This window comes from Pteronotus mesoamericanus, unplaced genomic scaffold, assembly GCF_021234165.1.
Source record: "Pteronotus mesoamericanus isolate MK-2021 breed Mesoamerican mustached bat unplaced genomic scaffold, CSHL_Meso_final contig_2, whole genome shotgun sequence".
Lineage (NCBI taxonomy): Eukaryota > Metazoa > Chordata > Mammalia > Chiroptera > Mormoopidae > Pteronotus > Pteronotus mesoamericanus.
Genome location: NW_026555084.1, coordinates 8,296,130 through 8,312,251, shown reverse-complemented (window position 1 = coordinate 8,312,251; position 16,122 = coordinate 8,296,130). Strand labels below are relative to the sequence as shown.

The 16,122-nt window shown below is 48.6% G+C and overlaps 1 protein-coding gene across 1 annotated transcript in view; it reads right to left on the bottom strand.

The window, feature by feature from the left end:
- The window catches only part of CCNJL (cyclin J like), a 47,032-nt gene extending 35,283 nt beyond the window's left edge, over positions 1–11,749 (bottom strand). The window contains exons 1-3 of the mRNA XM_054567888.1: positions 11,590–11,749; positions 11,510–11,558; positions 10,999–11,128 (exon numbers count right to left, since the gene is read on the bottom strand). Coding sequence (XP_054423863.1) covers positions 10,999–11,128; positions 11,510–11,558; positions 11,590–11,749 — 339 coding nt within the window. The remainder of the gene's footprint in view (positions 1–10,998; positions 11,129–11,509; positions 11,559–11,589) is intronic.
- Between the last annotated feature and the right edge of the window lie 4,373 nt (positions 11,750–16,122).

Below are 16,122 nucleotides of genomic sequence, written 5' to 3'. Positions count from 1 at the left end.
GCCCCCCAGGGTCCTGGCTGGCAGAGCCTCCCATGTACCTGGGACTCGGCAAATCACTGCGGGAGAAAGAGGCTTCCTGCCAACTGAGCTGCAGAGACGGTCCAAGGAAAGAAGCCAGCACTCAGCCTTGCCCGGACTCACGGCCAGCAAAGGCTCCTCGCACCCGCTAGGCTTCCTCCTTCCTGATCAGAATGCTGAATTCCCCCTCCCCCAAAAAGGCCTCCTGACACCTGGGAAGATGTTGGTAGGGGGTTGTCAAAAATTCCCCCAGAAACCACTTCATGGCTCATCTTAAGAAGACCCATGCAAAATGAACCCTGAAGTGTGAAGGGACAAGGGGGTCCATCTGCAAGTTGGTTTCAGGGAAAAATACATATATAAAGCTAGAGAAAGAGAATGGTAGGGCAAATGTGTTAAAATGTTCACAATCGTGTTCTGTGCTGGCAACTCTTCTGTAAGTTTGAAATGACCTCAAAACAGAAAGTGAACACCAAAGGGGAGACCAGCAAGAGATTTCAACTCAGAGTCAACACCTTAACACCATCCCCTCCCCCCTCCCCCGCCCCCTTAGGATGGACCTTCTCACCTCCTCAGTAGCTGCTCAGAGTGTCAGCCCCTTTGAAGGGGAAGTTCATGTTACACCATCACTGACTTGAAAGCTGGCTGCAACTCCACTGCTTGTCGAAAGTCAGACTGGAGAGCACACTGCCAAGCTCTGAGGCTCCAGCTCGCCCGCCCAACAGGGGACTCTGGCCAAGCCCCTGCGCCCTTGGAGGCGTTTCTCTAGCAGAAGGATGGAGTTACTGGCAGCCAGGCCACCTACCCTGCACGCAAGACTATTTCGACAGTGAAGTCCGGGAAGGCAGTGTGTGGGCTGTAAGGCAGAGACCTCCGATAAGGTGCCCGTGATGGGCACATACTGATGGGGCGGGAGGTCGTCTGCCGCAGCTGCTTAGACCTGGGGAGACGCCGCGCCTGCCGGCCCCTCACGGGCCTGGGGAGCTGAATCAAAAGGAAATAATTGCATTTATATGTGTATAATTACAAGCTGTGCTGACTGCAAACTAATAACCCAGGGCAGCCCCTTGCCCCGACCTTGCCTGGGACTCAAGGAAGGCACCTGAGGAAGTGATGTTTGGGCTGACAGCAGGAGATCAAGTAGATTAAAATCCCCAAGAGCACGGAAGTGTATACACCATTTGCCATTCGTTAGCAGTGAACCCAGGTTTAACAATGCCATGAGCAAACAGCGGGCCAAATCAAGGATAAGGGAGCTTCATCGCGACAAATGACCTGGTTTCTCCAAAAATCAATGGCATGAAAAAGAAATTTTTCAAAGGGGATGGGAGGTACGGAGACCATTAGAGTATAAAAGACTTAAGAGGAAGTTTAAGAAAATGGGCCTTATCTGGACCATGACTTGAACAAACCAACTATAAAGCCATGTTTGAGACGACTGGGGAAAACTAAGGATGCACTAGGCAACAGGAGGTGTTAATGAATCCGGTTAATTTTGTTAGGTGCAGCAATAGCACGGTTGTTCCATTACAAGAGCCTTTATTTGTGAGTGGATATTTGTCAGTGAAATCTTTTGCTGTCTGGGGACAAAAGCAGCAGGGACTGAAACGGGTTGGAGGGGGCACGGGGATGCATTCTACCATTCTCTCCATGTCTGTGTATCTTTTAAATTTTCTATAATAAAAAGTTAAGAAAAGAACCGTGGCTCACACCAAAGAGTCAGAAGGGCCCTGAATTGCTTGGGTTTTTTACAACGATCAGAAAAATTATTTGTCATTCAGTCCAAAGTTGTCCGCCATTTTTCAGTGAAGCGATGCACCCCAGTGGAACCAATTTCCTTCCGACGGCATTTAGGTTCTTTCCAACCTTTCCCCTCAATAATTGAGTCTCTGCAATTCCTGACACTTCTGCGCCGATGGGCCTGTCTTCTCCTGTCTCCCTCGACCCATTCACCCAAATCACTAGATGACCGTTTCCAGACTAAGGAGCTGGTGGTACCACTGTGGATATCCCTGTCACAAAGAAGGCCCAGGCTCTGGCACCATATGCTCCAGTGACCTGCAAGGGACCCAAGTAACTGCCACTTGCGGGTAGGGGGCAGGACACACTGCAGTGATGGGGCTGGGAGGGAGTTTCCTGGCCAGGGTGGAAGGCCACCGCAACGGCCCTCACCGCGCCCGAAACGGGTCTCAGGCTGGTTCCTGCTGCAGATGGGACGCTCCAAGCCCTAGAAAGTGCTCAGAGTTTCCGACCCCTTCCCTCCAGCCTCCAGTGCTTGTCCCACTCTGGGCTCTGCTCCTTCTATAGCCAAGAGACTCCATTCTGACCTACCTAAAGGACGCTGATTTCTACTAAAGGATAATAACCAGGGTTAACAACATTGCTGGGAAGCAGGCATTCTCCCACGACCCTGGTGGAAGTGCAAACCATACAACCCCCTGAGACTTTATTAACTGGTGATATGCAAAGTTCTGAGAATCATACCCTGTGACTGGCAGTTTCAGTTTAGGAAACAGGGCCACACTCACAGACAGAAGACCAGGATCACCTCCGGAGCGCTGTATAAAATCCAACCGTCTGCTACGAACAACCCGAAAGGCCATAAAGAGGGTAATGAATGAACACACTGTAGTATAATCACACAATGGAATACCACTCAGCAATAAAAAGAAATAAACTCCTAACATATACAACAACATAGACGAAACTCAAACACATTACGTTAAGAAAAAAAAAAAGGGCAGACACAATAGAGTCCACACGTGTAATTCCATTTATATGAAGCTCTAGAAAAGACAAATCTCGTCTACAGAGACAAAAGGCAGATCAGTGATGGCCTGGGGCGAGGAGCAGGGTGGGGTGAGGGGCAGAAGGAGAAGGGCCACCAGGAGATTCCACAGGCTGAGGGCACCGTTCTCTACCTTGATTACGGTGGCAGTTACGTGAGTGAATATGTCTGTCCACACTCACTATGAACTCTGAACTTATGCGCAGTAAAGACCTGTGCGTTACACTGTGCATAAATTATACTTCAATTTGTAATAATAAGCAGCTCCATCTAAATGTCCAATTAGGAGATGAGTTAGTCAGATCACAGCATGTCCATACACTTAAACATTACACATGACATTGCAGAAAAATAGTTAATGACACAGGAAGTTCCTTAGTACATGCAGTTAAGGAAAAACATAAGTTATAGAACTATAATATACTACAATGGCATTTTTGTAAAATAAAATGTATATATTTGGACAAGAAATGAGGAAAAAGAAATATTCCAGTAATTCATTAAATACAAATGTATTGAGTATATACTATACACCTTTATTATTACAATAAGCAGAAAAAGATTTTTTTTTTTAATATCTCTCTGGTCATGGAGATTCTATTTGGTGGTTTCATATAAAATATTTAAATCATTAAAATGTACCATTAAAAAAATCAAACGGTAAAAGGAAAGAGTGTAAATTATATTACCACTTGTGTTAGGACACACACATTTCTGTTTGTTTATATGGAGAATAACTCTGAAGGTCTCACAAGGAATTGGGACCGGTGGGACCCTTCATGGAGGGAAACCAGGGGGATGGGACAGGGTGGGAGGCAAGGAAGTCTATTCACAATCCATCCTTTACCGAACTTGATTATTTTTCTTTTACCATGTTACTGAATTACGTATTCTAAATAAACATGATCAATAGTTTCTAATGTTTTGCTAATGTCTGATACTCAGGAATTGGGTGAAGAATGATGCAAGAATGCGTGCGTGGTATACCGTTAAATAATCTGAGCAAGATACTTTCCACTTTTACTATAAAAAAAAAAAAAACCAAAATAAAAATGTCTTGCAATAACACACACACAAAACAAACTACACCAAAATGCCAACAGAGATCGCTTCCAAGTGGTGGGACTGTGCGGGGAATTTCTTTCTGCTCTGCGCTGGTATTCACTTTTGCAGACTGCTAAACAAATTAGCAAGAAAACATACTTCGTGCATGTGTGTGTGTGTGTGTGTATAACAACTTAAAAGAGGAGACAGAGAGAAAAGAGCAGATTCACAGTGTCACCTCCTTCTGCCAGGTGCTCAGACACACTGGAGAATGGTTGGCTGCAGTTCCCTTACCCAAGGGGCTGTGTGGTTTAGGAAGACAAAGAACAAGTCAAGGGCAAGGGCGCGGGGCCAGCTCAAAGCCTTTAATGTTGTGCCCTCACTCAGAGAGCACAGGCTTCCCTGGCCAACCAGAGGGCCCACCAAGCCCCTTCCCCACCCACCCCTTCCGGGGGCCCCAGAAGTTGACAGGTGCTCTCACACCCACTCTTCCCCGGGACACCTTGGAGGCAGGTGGGGCAGGGATCACCATCCAGGTTTACAGATGAAAGGAAGGCTCCGAGATACTTGGCTTCTTCTACAGATAAGATGCCCTGCGACCAAGTCTCGGCTGAGTGTTGCGGGCATGCTGAGCGTTCCAGTATTCTACGACATGAAGCACTCAAGAGGACACCAAGTTCTGACTCAGTTTTGTCCTCAGCTCCCTGCAGGACACAGGGGAGGCACGGGAGCCAGGGAGGCTTCAGCCGAACATCACCTTGAATGGCATCTCTTCCAGCTCCCTAACCCCGCTTCTCATCAACCTTCCATCCTCTGTTTGCACCCACCTCGGGGGGCAGCCCAGGTCATCGCTGCAGGCTGGGCAGCAAGGAACTCCTCCTTCTACTTGGAGCCGCACCCTCACCTCCAGGAAGGGACCCTGAGGGTCACTTGAGTACCACAAGCATAAGGCAGCCTTGTCAGTAGGTAAGGGCTAATCAAAGCCAGCATTTGGGTTTGAAAAGCCTGAATGACACACCCCTGGAACTCAGCTGGGCAGACCCACGCCACCGCCAGTGTGTGGAATACTTTCTCATGGGTAAAGCTGGGTGTGTCTTATGATTTGGGAAGAACTGACCCTTGGGGGTGCAGAAATCCAAAGAGGGGAAGGGAATAGAAAAATCAATGAAGGGTGACCTAGCCAAATCGGTGAGCGGGGACCTGGGTCGCCACTTTCTATAGGGAAACAAATGTTTAGCCTTTGAAATGAGGGAAGTCGAGGAGTTTAAGGGGAGGCGTGAGAGGAAAAAATATTAATGTTGGAAGAAATAAAAGGATGCACACGCTCCAGAGGTCACTAGAAAATGATACGGTTTTAACTCAGGGGCAAGGGCCGGAGCTGGAATGAGATTCCAGCTGTCAAGAGTTCAGGCAGGAGAGGGAGGCCCCCAGGTGTCCCTCCTACTCTGGCAAGTTAGAACAGCCCACCCTGTCCACCTCAGGGACAGGCACCAGCAAAGGCCACGTCACTCCAAGGTGAGATGCGCCACACACAGGTGAGGCGCCAGGCCCTGTGTGGACCACATCGGGAAAGCCCTGCCATCAGACCTTCCGAACGTCCAGAACAAGGCCCGAGCCCGCAGCTGGCAGCTGGCAGCTTCTCAGCGTGGCTTTGGAAGAGCTCAGCTGTAGTAGAGCCATTGTAACACAAACCAAAATACAGACTCTGCAGAGTAACCAGTGGCAGAGCCTTGGCTCTTTCCTGCCTCGTACTTCAGTTCTTAGCTAAAACGTTTGCTCTTTTAAATAAATTCTCATTCAAACTCACACCCTCTGAGTCTTGAAGCTTCCCACCTATAAAGCGGAGCCAGTTCCAGCCCTGGGGCAGACATGCCCGTGCCTGGCACAGCTGCCTGAAACACAGTAAATGCTCAATAAACAATAGCCACTCACATTACCATCGCTAAACGTCGTTTTGGAAAATCTTTGTATAAATTCAGTCAAAATCAGTAAAAAATGTCCCGTATCTGTCCACTGGTTCAAGAAACATGGGCTCACACAGCCAAAGTTCTCTAAGTGTGCAAGGAAGCGCGTTTCGGGAGTGGGAAAACTGTGTTCAGCGCTGTAGATCTCAAGTGTGGGGGAGGGTAAGAAGACCCCCAGGGTCTTCCGTGGCTTCAGTCCCTGGAAACGGCAAACACCCAAAGGAAGAGGAGGAGCCTGTGGCCCCGGAAGACAAACCTACCTGGTCGTGCCAGGTAGGGCCCCTCACGCGGCTTTGGGAGGGTGGGATCTCCCCCCACCAAGTGTACCCAAGTCTCTGTATTCAGAAAGTCTTCCACACACCCAAGAGGCCTTAAATCACAGCGTAAGGGTCCTCTGAACATTTCCTTCACTCACTAACATAACCACCTCCTATAATCGGAGAGTGAAAATTATGTGTCAGATGGATATAAATCACAAGGAGGCCATACCAAGTTCTACCTATTCTATTGCTCATTAGGAGATAGAATGTGGGGAGAAAAATGGAACCTCTTGGCACAAGTCTGGGGGCGCTGATTTGGGCCCAACCAGCAGTGCTTGTCCTAAGATCCTTACGCTGCACTTTGGTCCATCCCAGGAAATCTGCGCTCGCGGGGAATTCCACTTCTAACCCCTCCCCCATCTTTCTCCTCCCTGCCACCCCTGAATGCCCCCCCACCAACTGTCGGCGAGGAGAAGACGCAAGTCTGTAGGAAGCTGGGAGGCATCCTCCACCTGGCCCTGCGCCTGGCACCGTGGCCGCGTGCGTGCACAGGCTGCACAGCCAGGCCAGGCCAGGCCGGGGACATCTCCTGGTGCATGTGAAAGCCCCGACTAGGATCCCTGGGAAACGCGCCTGCCCTGGAGAGTCCGCCTGAGCGAGTCCTTCCCTCCTGTGCTCTCCCAACGCTGTGCCTGAGCAGCCCAGGCAGTAGACGCCCCCCGGCCCCCTTCACACCGGACACTGGTCTGGAAATGCCGAGACACCAGACACTCCTGGTGCCTGCAAGGAGCTCACAGTCAAGTGAGGAGGCCAAGTTACCATTCAGGATGACAAGGACCGTGAGAGAAGTAAACATGAGGTTGGGACTAGGAACTCTGGTGGAGGGAAGAGAGGCTTGAAGGCCCAAAGAAGGTGGCCCCCACCTGTTGTTAGACTCAAGGCCATATTAATTTTAAACTCTGGTTGATGCACCTTTTGAGGGGGGAAAAAGATGGCTCTTGGTTTTAATTGGAATATTCATAAGAGCGTATACCTTCTTACCAAAAAATCATCACCAACAGCCTCACTGTCACGACCAGCCTAGCGATGATTTGTTCCTCCCCTCATGTTAAGTGCAGAAGTTCAAGGGCACAGGTATGACAGGTAAGGAAACTGACTCCCCTGTACTGGCTGGTGCCCCCCAGCCCCAGCAGAAAGGCCAGAAGGGGAATAGTCAAAGGAGGAGGTTCTCGGTACGTTCCAATGGAAGCAAAAGGCTCAGGGAGGATGATCCAAAGGCAAGTTAAGGGCTGAGCACGGGACAAAGGTGGCCGGAGAGGGAGGCCAAGGAGGGGTTTCTTCAGGGGCATCTGGTGGGAGCAGGGCTCCATCGCCTCCTTTGCCAGTCAGGAGGCCCATCCTGCTGGTCAGGAGACCTTGCTGATGGGGTCTAGGTCCCGGGCCCCAGCTCTCGGCACATGTGTCACTTGCGGCAAATTGCTGCCTTGCCCAGCCTCGACCCCAGTGTGAGCCAACGGTCCAACGGTATCACAACGTCTTTCATCTGAGGACTGCCTGTCGTGGCTGTGAACCCCTTGGAGGGCGGTCACAAACCCCAAGCCTTACCCTGACCACGCACTACGTGAAAGGGGCTGTTGGCCTCAGGTGCCGCCATCGTCAGTGGGAAGGCACGAAGCCTGCTCTGCCCCTGCCACGTGTCTCACACAGTTGCTGGGTCCCCTCGCTTTCTCCTAACTGCCTACAAAACATTTTCGCCAGCCTGCAGACGAGGAAATTAGAGAAGAGCCATGCCATTCTTCTCATCCTTCCACACCGGTCAGAGAGGCCCTGTTCCAGGCCCTGAGCAAGGCTCGCACAGGCCTCTTCCTGTGGAGCATGTATTCTGGGGGAAAAGGTAATAAAACAGAAACATAATTCAGATGCTGGTAAATGCTATAGAGAAAACTAAACAGGATGATTTGATAGGCTGACACAGAGGAGCAGTAAGAGAGAAAAGTAGACTCTAAATACAGACAACAGCCAGTGCAAAGGCCCTGAGACATGAAGGAGCCCCATGGATCCAAGGAAGAGAAAGGGGGTCAGAGTGGGAGACAAGGCAGGAAGGCAGACCAGGGCCCAGCTGTGTCAGGTGCTCCAGGTGGCGGTGAGGACGGGGAATCTTACTGTAAGCACCGTGCAGTGACATTGGAAGGTCCTTAAGCAGGGAAGTGACCCAACCTAAGTTCTAGCTATTGTAGAAGAATGAACGATGGCGGCCAGGTTTAAAGAGGTTTGGAGAGGCTGAAGGAGCAGCTCAGGGTTTTACCGCCATGACTAGCACGCATCCAATACCATGGCTCGTTTCCACAGTGTTGCATGTTACAGGCTGTAGTACAATATTATATGGGAATGTCACATCTGACAAGAGTGGGGTTTGCGCGATCTCTGGTCCCAGACTCACATCCTGCATCAGTCAAGTGAGGAAAACTGCTCGCGGTTGTGTCAGGACAATTCAACAGCAAAGAAGGCAACATGCTTCATATTTATCTGGCAACATTCAACAGTGAGTGTCTACTGTGTGCCATACATGTTACAGTGGTTAGAGATGGGGTGCTAGAGTAGACGTTTAATTCAAAAAATTCCTCTAGGAAAAATAAAGGGCCAGTCCTCATTCCTTAAGAAAGGAGAGGCTAGTGTGGATATGGGCTCCCCCTACGCTTCAGTTTTCTCTCCATTAAGCCAAATTTTCTTGAGAGGCGTCTTCTTTGAACAGGGAACGGAAGTAAAGAAGAGGGAAAAAAAAGTCAGTATTCTGGGGAGGTAAGACATTATAACCAAAGGAACCCAGGATTTACCCTATCAGACCAGGTGACCTCAAATCACAGGTGACCATCACCCCCTGAGTGCGCTTTCTGTTTCTAACCTGTAAAACCTGAACAAACCTGTCCTCCCTCAAGGCAGTGAACTAATCTGGCACCATGGCATGGGTGCGGCACAATTAATGGGACCTGCTTGCCCTGCTCCTTTGAGTGGGTAGAAGAGAGATTAGAACACACTCACTTACATAAGAAAGAAGGGATTCTCAGGTAACTGAGCTGGTTGAGTTTAAATTGTTCTTAGAAATCTTTCCTGCTGGACAGGAGCAAATGAGGTCAAAGTCATTCCTCTCAAGCTACAAGCAGAACTGACAACCACCTGAGCCCATGATAAGCCAGGAGGCCCAATTTCCAGGGCAGCTGCACTAATGGATTCAGCCACCACCTCCGAAGACTGGCTGGCCTACCCCACAGCCTCTGCTTTTTTAAAAATTTCATTTGTTTACTTTTAGAGAGGGGAAGGGAGGGAGAAAGAGAGGGAAAGAAACATGGATGTGTGAGAGGTACATCAACATTTGCCAACTGGGGCCCTGGCCTGCAACCCAGGTTCATACCCCGGCTGGAAATCGAACCAGCGACCTTTCAGTTCATAGGCTGGCACTCAATTGCCTGAGCCACACCAGCCAGGGCTGCTTTTTAACTAAACCACCAACACCAGATTTCCAGATTTCTTCTCCAGTTGCCCAGAATATGCTGCATCTTGACCACTCTACTCCAGGGAGAAGACCAAGGGAAGCAAAGGAAAGTTCCAGGCTGGTCAAGCAACACAGGACAGAGATGGACTAGTGGGTACAGAAAAAAAGAAAAAAATCACTTGGCTGAAAGACAGCGACTCTCAGATGAGGATGAAACCCCAACCAGCTGGTCACTTTTTGAGCAGAATTCCATGGACACCAGGTGTCCCTGTCTGCCCAGGGACCCAGGTTGAGAAGCCCTCTCCCTTCTTGCGTTGAGGTGTCCCCCAAATTCATGTCTACCTAGAACCTCGGAATGTGACCTTATTTGATAATAGGGTCCTTTCAGAAGTTCAATAATTAGTTAAATTAAGACCAGGTCAGGCTGGATTAAAGTAGACCCTATTCCAATGACTGGCCCCCTCATAGGACAGACAAAAGAGACACAGACCTACAGACAGAATGCCGTGTGGCAACAGAGTCAGACACTGCAGTGACTCGTCTACGAAGCCAAGGAACACTGGGGATTAAAACGTCCTGGCCGTGGGCTTCCAGCCTCTATTGTTTTAAATTCTCTCATTGGTAGTACTTTGTCATGGCCGCCCTAGGAAGATAGACTCTACTGCACACCTGTTCCCCAAACCACCCATCCGTCTCATCCCAGGGGTGGGAGGTAAGACACACAGGCCTGCCTCCAGCCCACCTGCACTTTCCCACCTAGTCAATGCCCAGGAGCACTCCTGCCTTTCAGGTAAGGGTACAACAGGGATCACATTTCAGCTGCCCCCACCTCCTGCCACCGGAGGCAAACTGGCCAGGGAGTGTTTGTTTTCTCCTCACATCCTCCTAGATTTATAGCCTCTCATTAAGGCTGGTATTTCTTAAAATTTATTCAGTCCCATCCTAGAGATACTGGAGGCAGGGGGTATACCTATGATACCTTAGGCTATCATTTATACTGAATCACTACTTTTACTTCACTCTCTTTTAAAAGGAACTGCTACATCGTGACAGCAAATGGAAAATCAGCATCATTTATCCCATGCAAAACTTGTTAGATACATATGTTCTTAAATTGCACATTAAAGTATTTTCAAGCCCATTCATTCACCTACTAAAATAATCTCGGGTGGCAATACTACGGAAAATATCACCTTACAGAGTACAGTGACTGTCTCATTTTAGCTGGCCCGGAGTTCCGGGCGCCTCATCAGAAAAACCAACTTAAGCTCTCCAATCTCGTTCCTGCCCTGGATCCTCCGGGAGAAGGCTCGGGGCAGAAGCAAAGAAAGGCACCGGGAGTTCTCAGTTCCCCCGCGGGGTGACCCAGAGTCGAGAGCGAAAGGGACTTTAAATTCCCAGTCCGGAGAGCGACAAGGGAGGGGAGGGACTGACCTTCTCGCGCAGGGTGCAGTGGACGTCCGAGGCGACGCGCCCTTCCCACCACGGCTCATCCATCACCGTGTCCGCCGCGCTCCGATCCGAGGCTACCGGGCTCTCAGGGCGCAACCTGCGTGGACATGGGCTACCTCAGCGGCCGCAGCGCGCTCCCCGCTCCGACCCCCAGCATCCCTATCCTCGCTCGCCCCCCGGCCGGGAGACCCTCCTGCCCACCTCTGCGGAGCTGGCGGTCGCCTCCCATCCCGGGAAGGTGGCGGTGTCCCCTCCCCTCTGTTCGTGGGACCTGGGGGAAGACCTGGAGCTGTGTAACAACTTGCAGAATTTTTATCTTCCCTTTTGCAAAAGTTGCAGAGAAAGTTGCCGACTCCGTTAGCTCGCCCGAGGCTGGGGCTCTGGCAAAGGCCACCAGCTCGCAGTCCCAACTCCTCCCCCGCCGCCCAGCCTTTGTCCTGCTCCCACATCCTGCCCTCGAGCCGGGGCGAAACTCACTCATTCCTCGCCGGGCGTGGGGGGCTGCGGACACCGAGTCCCTCCCAGGGCCGAGGCGGCGGGCCCTCGGGTGCACGCACGCGGCTGAGCCCTCGCGCCCCGCTCTCCACGCTGTCGACGGCAGCCTCCGCAGCCCGGCTCGCCCCCGCGCCGCCGCGCCCCAGCGTGCGCTCGGGTGCCGCTGCGGCTCGCTGCCTCCGGGCCGCCGGGGGCCTCCCTCTCTCGCTAGGGGAATTGGGGGCCGGGCCTCGCGCATGCGCTGCCAGCCCCCGCACCCCGCGGGGCGGGGGGCTGGGAATTGGAGTCTTTCTTTCGCCAGCGCTGGCTCCGCTTCCTGCCCGCCCTCCTCCCCCGCCTGGGTGGAAAGCTTCCCCTCACCTTGGTAGAGACTCCCGGTGGCCTCCTAGGCACCCCGCGGGCCTACACGGGGAGCGGGGGCGCTCCGGGACCGCGGTGCCACCTGCGCGCACCACGCGTGAAACGCGCGGGCGGGATGCCCCCACAAAGTTCTGTCTCCCGCGTGCGCTGCTCTAGCAAACCTTACGTCGGTTACACCTGTTCTTTTCTTTCATTTTTTCTTTTCTTTTCTCCCTTTCTCCTTCCTCTCTTCGTCCCTTCCTCCCTCCCTCCCTTCCTTTATTTCTCCTTCCTTCTTTCCTTCCCTGCTTTCTTTTTCGAACTTGTCCTGCGATGGGGAGGTAGACGTCCAAGCGTCCAGTTCCAGAAAGCTCTAGAAAGGCCGCTCTTGATTATCCACGAGTCTAATGCCAAAAGAGGCTCAGTAAATCCATTGGTATTTATTGTGCTGCAGCAAAGTGCAGATCTTCCCTTTCATTAAAGGGAAAACAGGCTTTTTGGAGGGTGCGGTGGGTGGAAGGCATTGTCTTTTTAATTTAGTCGTTTTCGAAAAGGCGCTCCTTTGAATCGGCATATCAGATAGGACAGCGTTGGCTGTCCTCTTGGTTGACTGTTTCTGTGATACTTACGGAGATTCCCAGACCTGTTGCAAACCCATCTACTAGCTGGATGATTTTTGCCTGGTTCCCCACGCTTTCGAAGCCTGGGAACCCTCATGTGTAAAATGGAAATAAAAATTGCTCCAACCTGCTGGAGATACGATCACTGAATAAAACAATTCGTATCAAGGGATAATCGCCATGCTAAGTATAAAACGAACACAGTACATAGCTGTTACTGAAGAGCCTTCAGTTTCTGACTGGTTTCTTGCAAGGGAATACTCACCTGGAAAAAATTTTAAAGTCAGCTTTGATGAGCTTCGATTGGAGCTTAAAGAGTCATTTGAATGTAAAAAAAAAGAAAAATTAGGAACTCTTGTAAAAGTGTAATATACGTAGGAATAAACCTATGGTAAAGTGCAGACTCTTAATGATTGAAGCAAGAAAGACTTGAAGAGATTGAAGGTGAAAACACCAACTTCACCCAAATTAACTCTTTAATAAAATTCTAATGGCCATGAGTGGATTCAGAAGGGATGACATAACGTTCTAACACTCAAATAGAAGAATATCTGTGAAAAAAAGTTAAGATATTTTAAAGTGGGGGGGGGGGGGCACAGTCAGGAAGACCTGTATTACCAAATCCTAAAGCATTGCAAAGCTATCACTGAAAGAGTGTAGTGTTGATACAAGAATAGGTGAATAAGCATCAGTGGAATTACTTAAGGCTTAGAACATATGCGGCATACTTTAAAATTAAACATAGGATCCATGGGGGCATTTCACTGTGGTGGGGAAAAGGATAAATTCCGAAGTCAGGTTGGGGAAATTAATATGGGGGGAAACGTACAACTAAGAATTTATTTAAACCATCACCAGAATCCGTATAAGAAGCTGTCAAATGTTGAAACTGAAACAACTTAGTACCAACTTTCATGTCCTTTATTCCAGGGAAAACAATCCATGGGTTGGGGGAGTACGGTGCCTCACAAGCTCCACGTGTGGGATCTGGGGCCGCGGAATGCGAGGAGAGACAACGCAGGAGCAGGGAGGGCGTGTTTGCCTAGGGGAGTGGGGTCCCCTTACAGGGCTGCTCTCTAGGGTGAGGTAAGCTAGGGACAGCCGAGGGGGAGGACTGGGACTGGTGCACGTTAGGTTTCCTGGACAGGTGTTTCTGGGAAGCTCCGGCTGACTTAGGTTTAGATTTGTGACCTGGTGGGGGCCACTGAGGCCACCCCCATTTTGGGGGTCCCAGTTCAGTAGCCCCCCCTGATCCACAGTTTCACTTTCCACAGTTTGTTTCCCACAAGCCAAAATAGCATATGGAAAATTCCGGAAATAAACAATGTATAAGTGTTAAATTGCGTGGTGTGATGACATTTCACGCCATCCCACTCGGTCCTGCCCACAGCGTGAATCGCCCCTTTGTCCAGCGTGGCCACCTCGTATGTCTGGTGTAAGAAGGTATTTTGAGAGGCCACCTTCACATACTTTTATTACAGTCTATTATTATACAGTCCATTATAATTATTATATTGTTAGTTATTATTGTTAATCTTTTACTGTGCCTTTATAAGGTGAACTTTATCAGAGGTATGAATGGATAAGAAAAAATGTAGTCCGTGTAGGATTCAGTACTAGCTGCGGTTTCAGGCGTCCACTGGGGTCCTGGGATGTGTCTCCTGTGGATAAGGGGGCACTACTGTATATGAATTAATTTTATCAAACCCAAAGAATTTTTTTTTTTTTTAACGCAGTTCTTTCGGGAAAAGAATCATCAATGGCAAATTAGGAAGGGTGGTAGAGGAAATCTAGTAAAGAACTATGAAGATTGAACCCAAAGAATTAAACAAAACAATGAAAATATCACAAGACAATTAAAAAAAATATGAGTGAATTATTTCAGAGGAGAAGGCCCAGATATGAAGGCATGGAAAGAAACCACAGACAGAATGAATATATATATATACATATATATATATATATATATATATATATATAGTGCAAGACTTATCAAATATCATCAAATGGGCAAATGACAAATTGAAGAAGACATTTTTCACAAATGTGACAAAGGTTGATCTCACTATATAAATCTTATAAGTCAATGCCTAAAACACTAACACCCCAAATGCAGAAATGGATGAATTGCTTGACATGAAAGAACAAATTCAAATGAATATTTTCCAAGTGCTCATACTTAGTAGCGAAGACATTTAAAGTTTTTTAAAGAAAGAGTGGGGTACATCTTTATAAAGCCTTTCTAAAAGCATAATATGCAGGGTTGACAAATATCCAGTGTTGTTGGGAACATAATAGCATCTTTCTGAAAGACACTATAACTCAAAAAGTTTAAAAATGTGTCATTTGCTCCAACTAGTCCACGTCTGGAAGTTTAAAAAAAAAAAAAGAAGAAGAAGAGTACAAGGATGTATTTACAGGGGTTTTATCACAATGCTTTTTTTATTACAGTAAACTATTAGAACAGGAACTAGTTAAATAATGATTTAGCTGTTAAAAAAAACATTTTTAGGAGAATGAATAAAGACTCAGGAAATGTTCACAATATATCAAGTGACAAAGGTTTGAGAAATCCCAATCATACCGCATTCAGACACAAGCAAAAGAAACTGAAGAATAGCCATGAAATTATTGACGGTGTAATCAGAGTAGTAGGATTATGAGAAATTTTATTTTACTCTTTATTCTAGCATTTTCTATCTTTTTACAAGAAACAAGCATTACCTTCATAGTCTGAAAAAAAGAATGATTGTGGTTTTAAAATAATCACAGGATAAACGTAACTAGTGTGGCCTTCCACTGAATCACATAACCCGCAGCGTTGTTTTGTTTTTGTTGTTTCATAGCTGTCTTATTTCTCTCTCCCTAATCTTTCTATGCTGGGTACACCGAAAGAAAAGCCTTTAGTATTCTCAGTTTGGAGTCCTCTCTTCCTAATCTTCAGTTCTCAGTCACCAGGACTTAGCTATCCGGTAGGTGAGACAGGGAGGCAGAAACTTTGGGCTTTTTTCCCGGGGACTATTTTAAAAGGATTCTAAACATCATCCGCCCTCTGCAGTCCTTTGTGTGTCGTTTTCAGGCATCTCTCAATTTCCCAGTATCTCTGAAGAATAAAAATACATTGCACAGAGGCGGGGGACAAAGAGGGTGAATGGTGACAGAAGGGGACTTGACTTCCGGTGGTCAGCACACAACAGAGTGTACAGATATTGTATGAGAAAGCTGTACCCCTGAAACTTATATAATACTATGAACCAATGTTGCCCCAATAACTTTAATTAAAAAGCAGCCCGCTCAAACCTCAAACCATTGCGCTGATGTTCTGGGTGAAGAGTCGCTGTCCACAGGTAGCAATGGTGACGGTGCCCTTAGCAGAAGAGGCTTCCTCGGTGTGACTGCAGTTAGTGTCTCCCGCCCTGGCTGCCCCCAGCCAGGCCCCGAAGTTTTCGTTCGTTCATTCCTTCAAAAACAAAGCTTTATCAAGCACTTACTTGAGCCAACTACCACCCAATCTTTTGAGGTTCATGCGTTGGGAACAAAAAAGATTTGGAGGAAGACCAACCTCCTCTACAACTTCCCCAGGTACAAAATGACCTTTCCAATCTTCCTCAGAGGACAAATCAATCTAATGTTATCAACTGCTCACTTTACC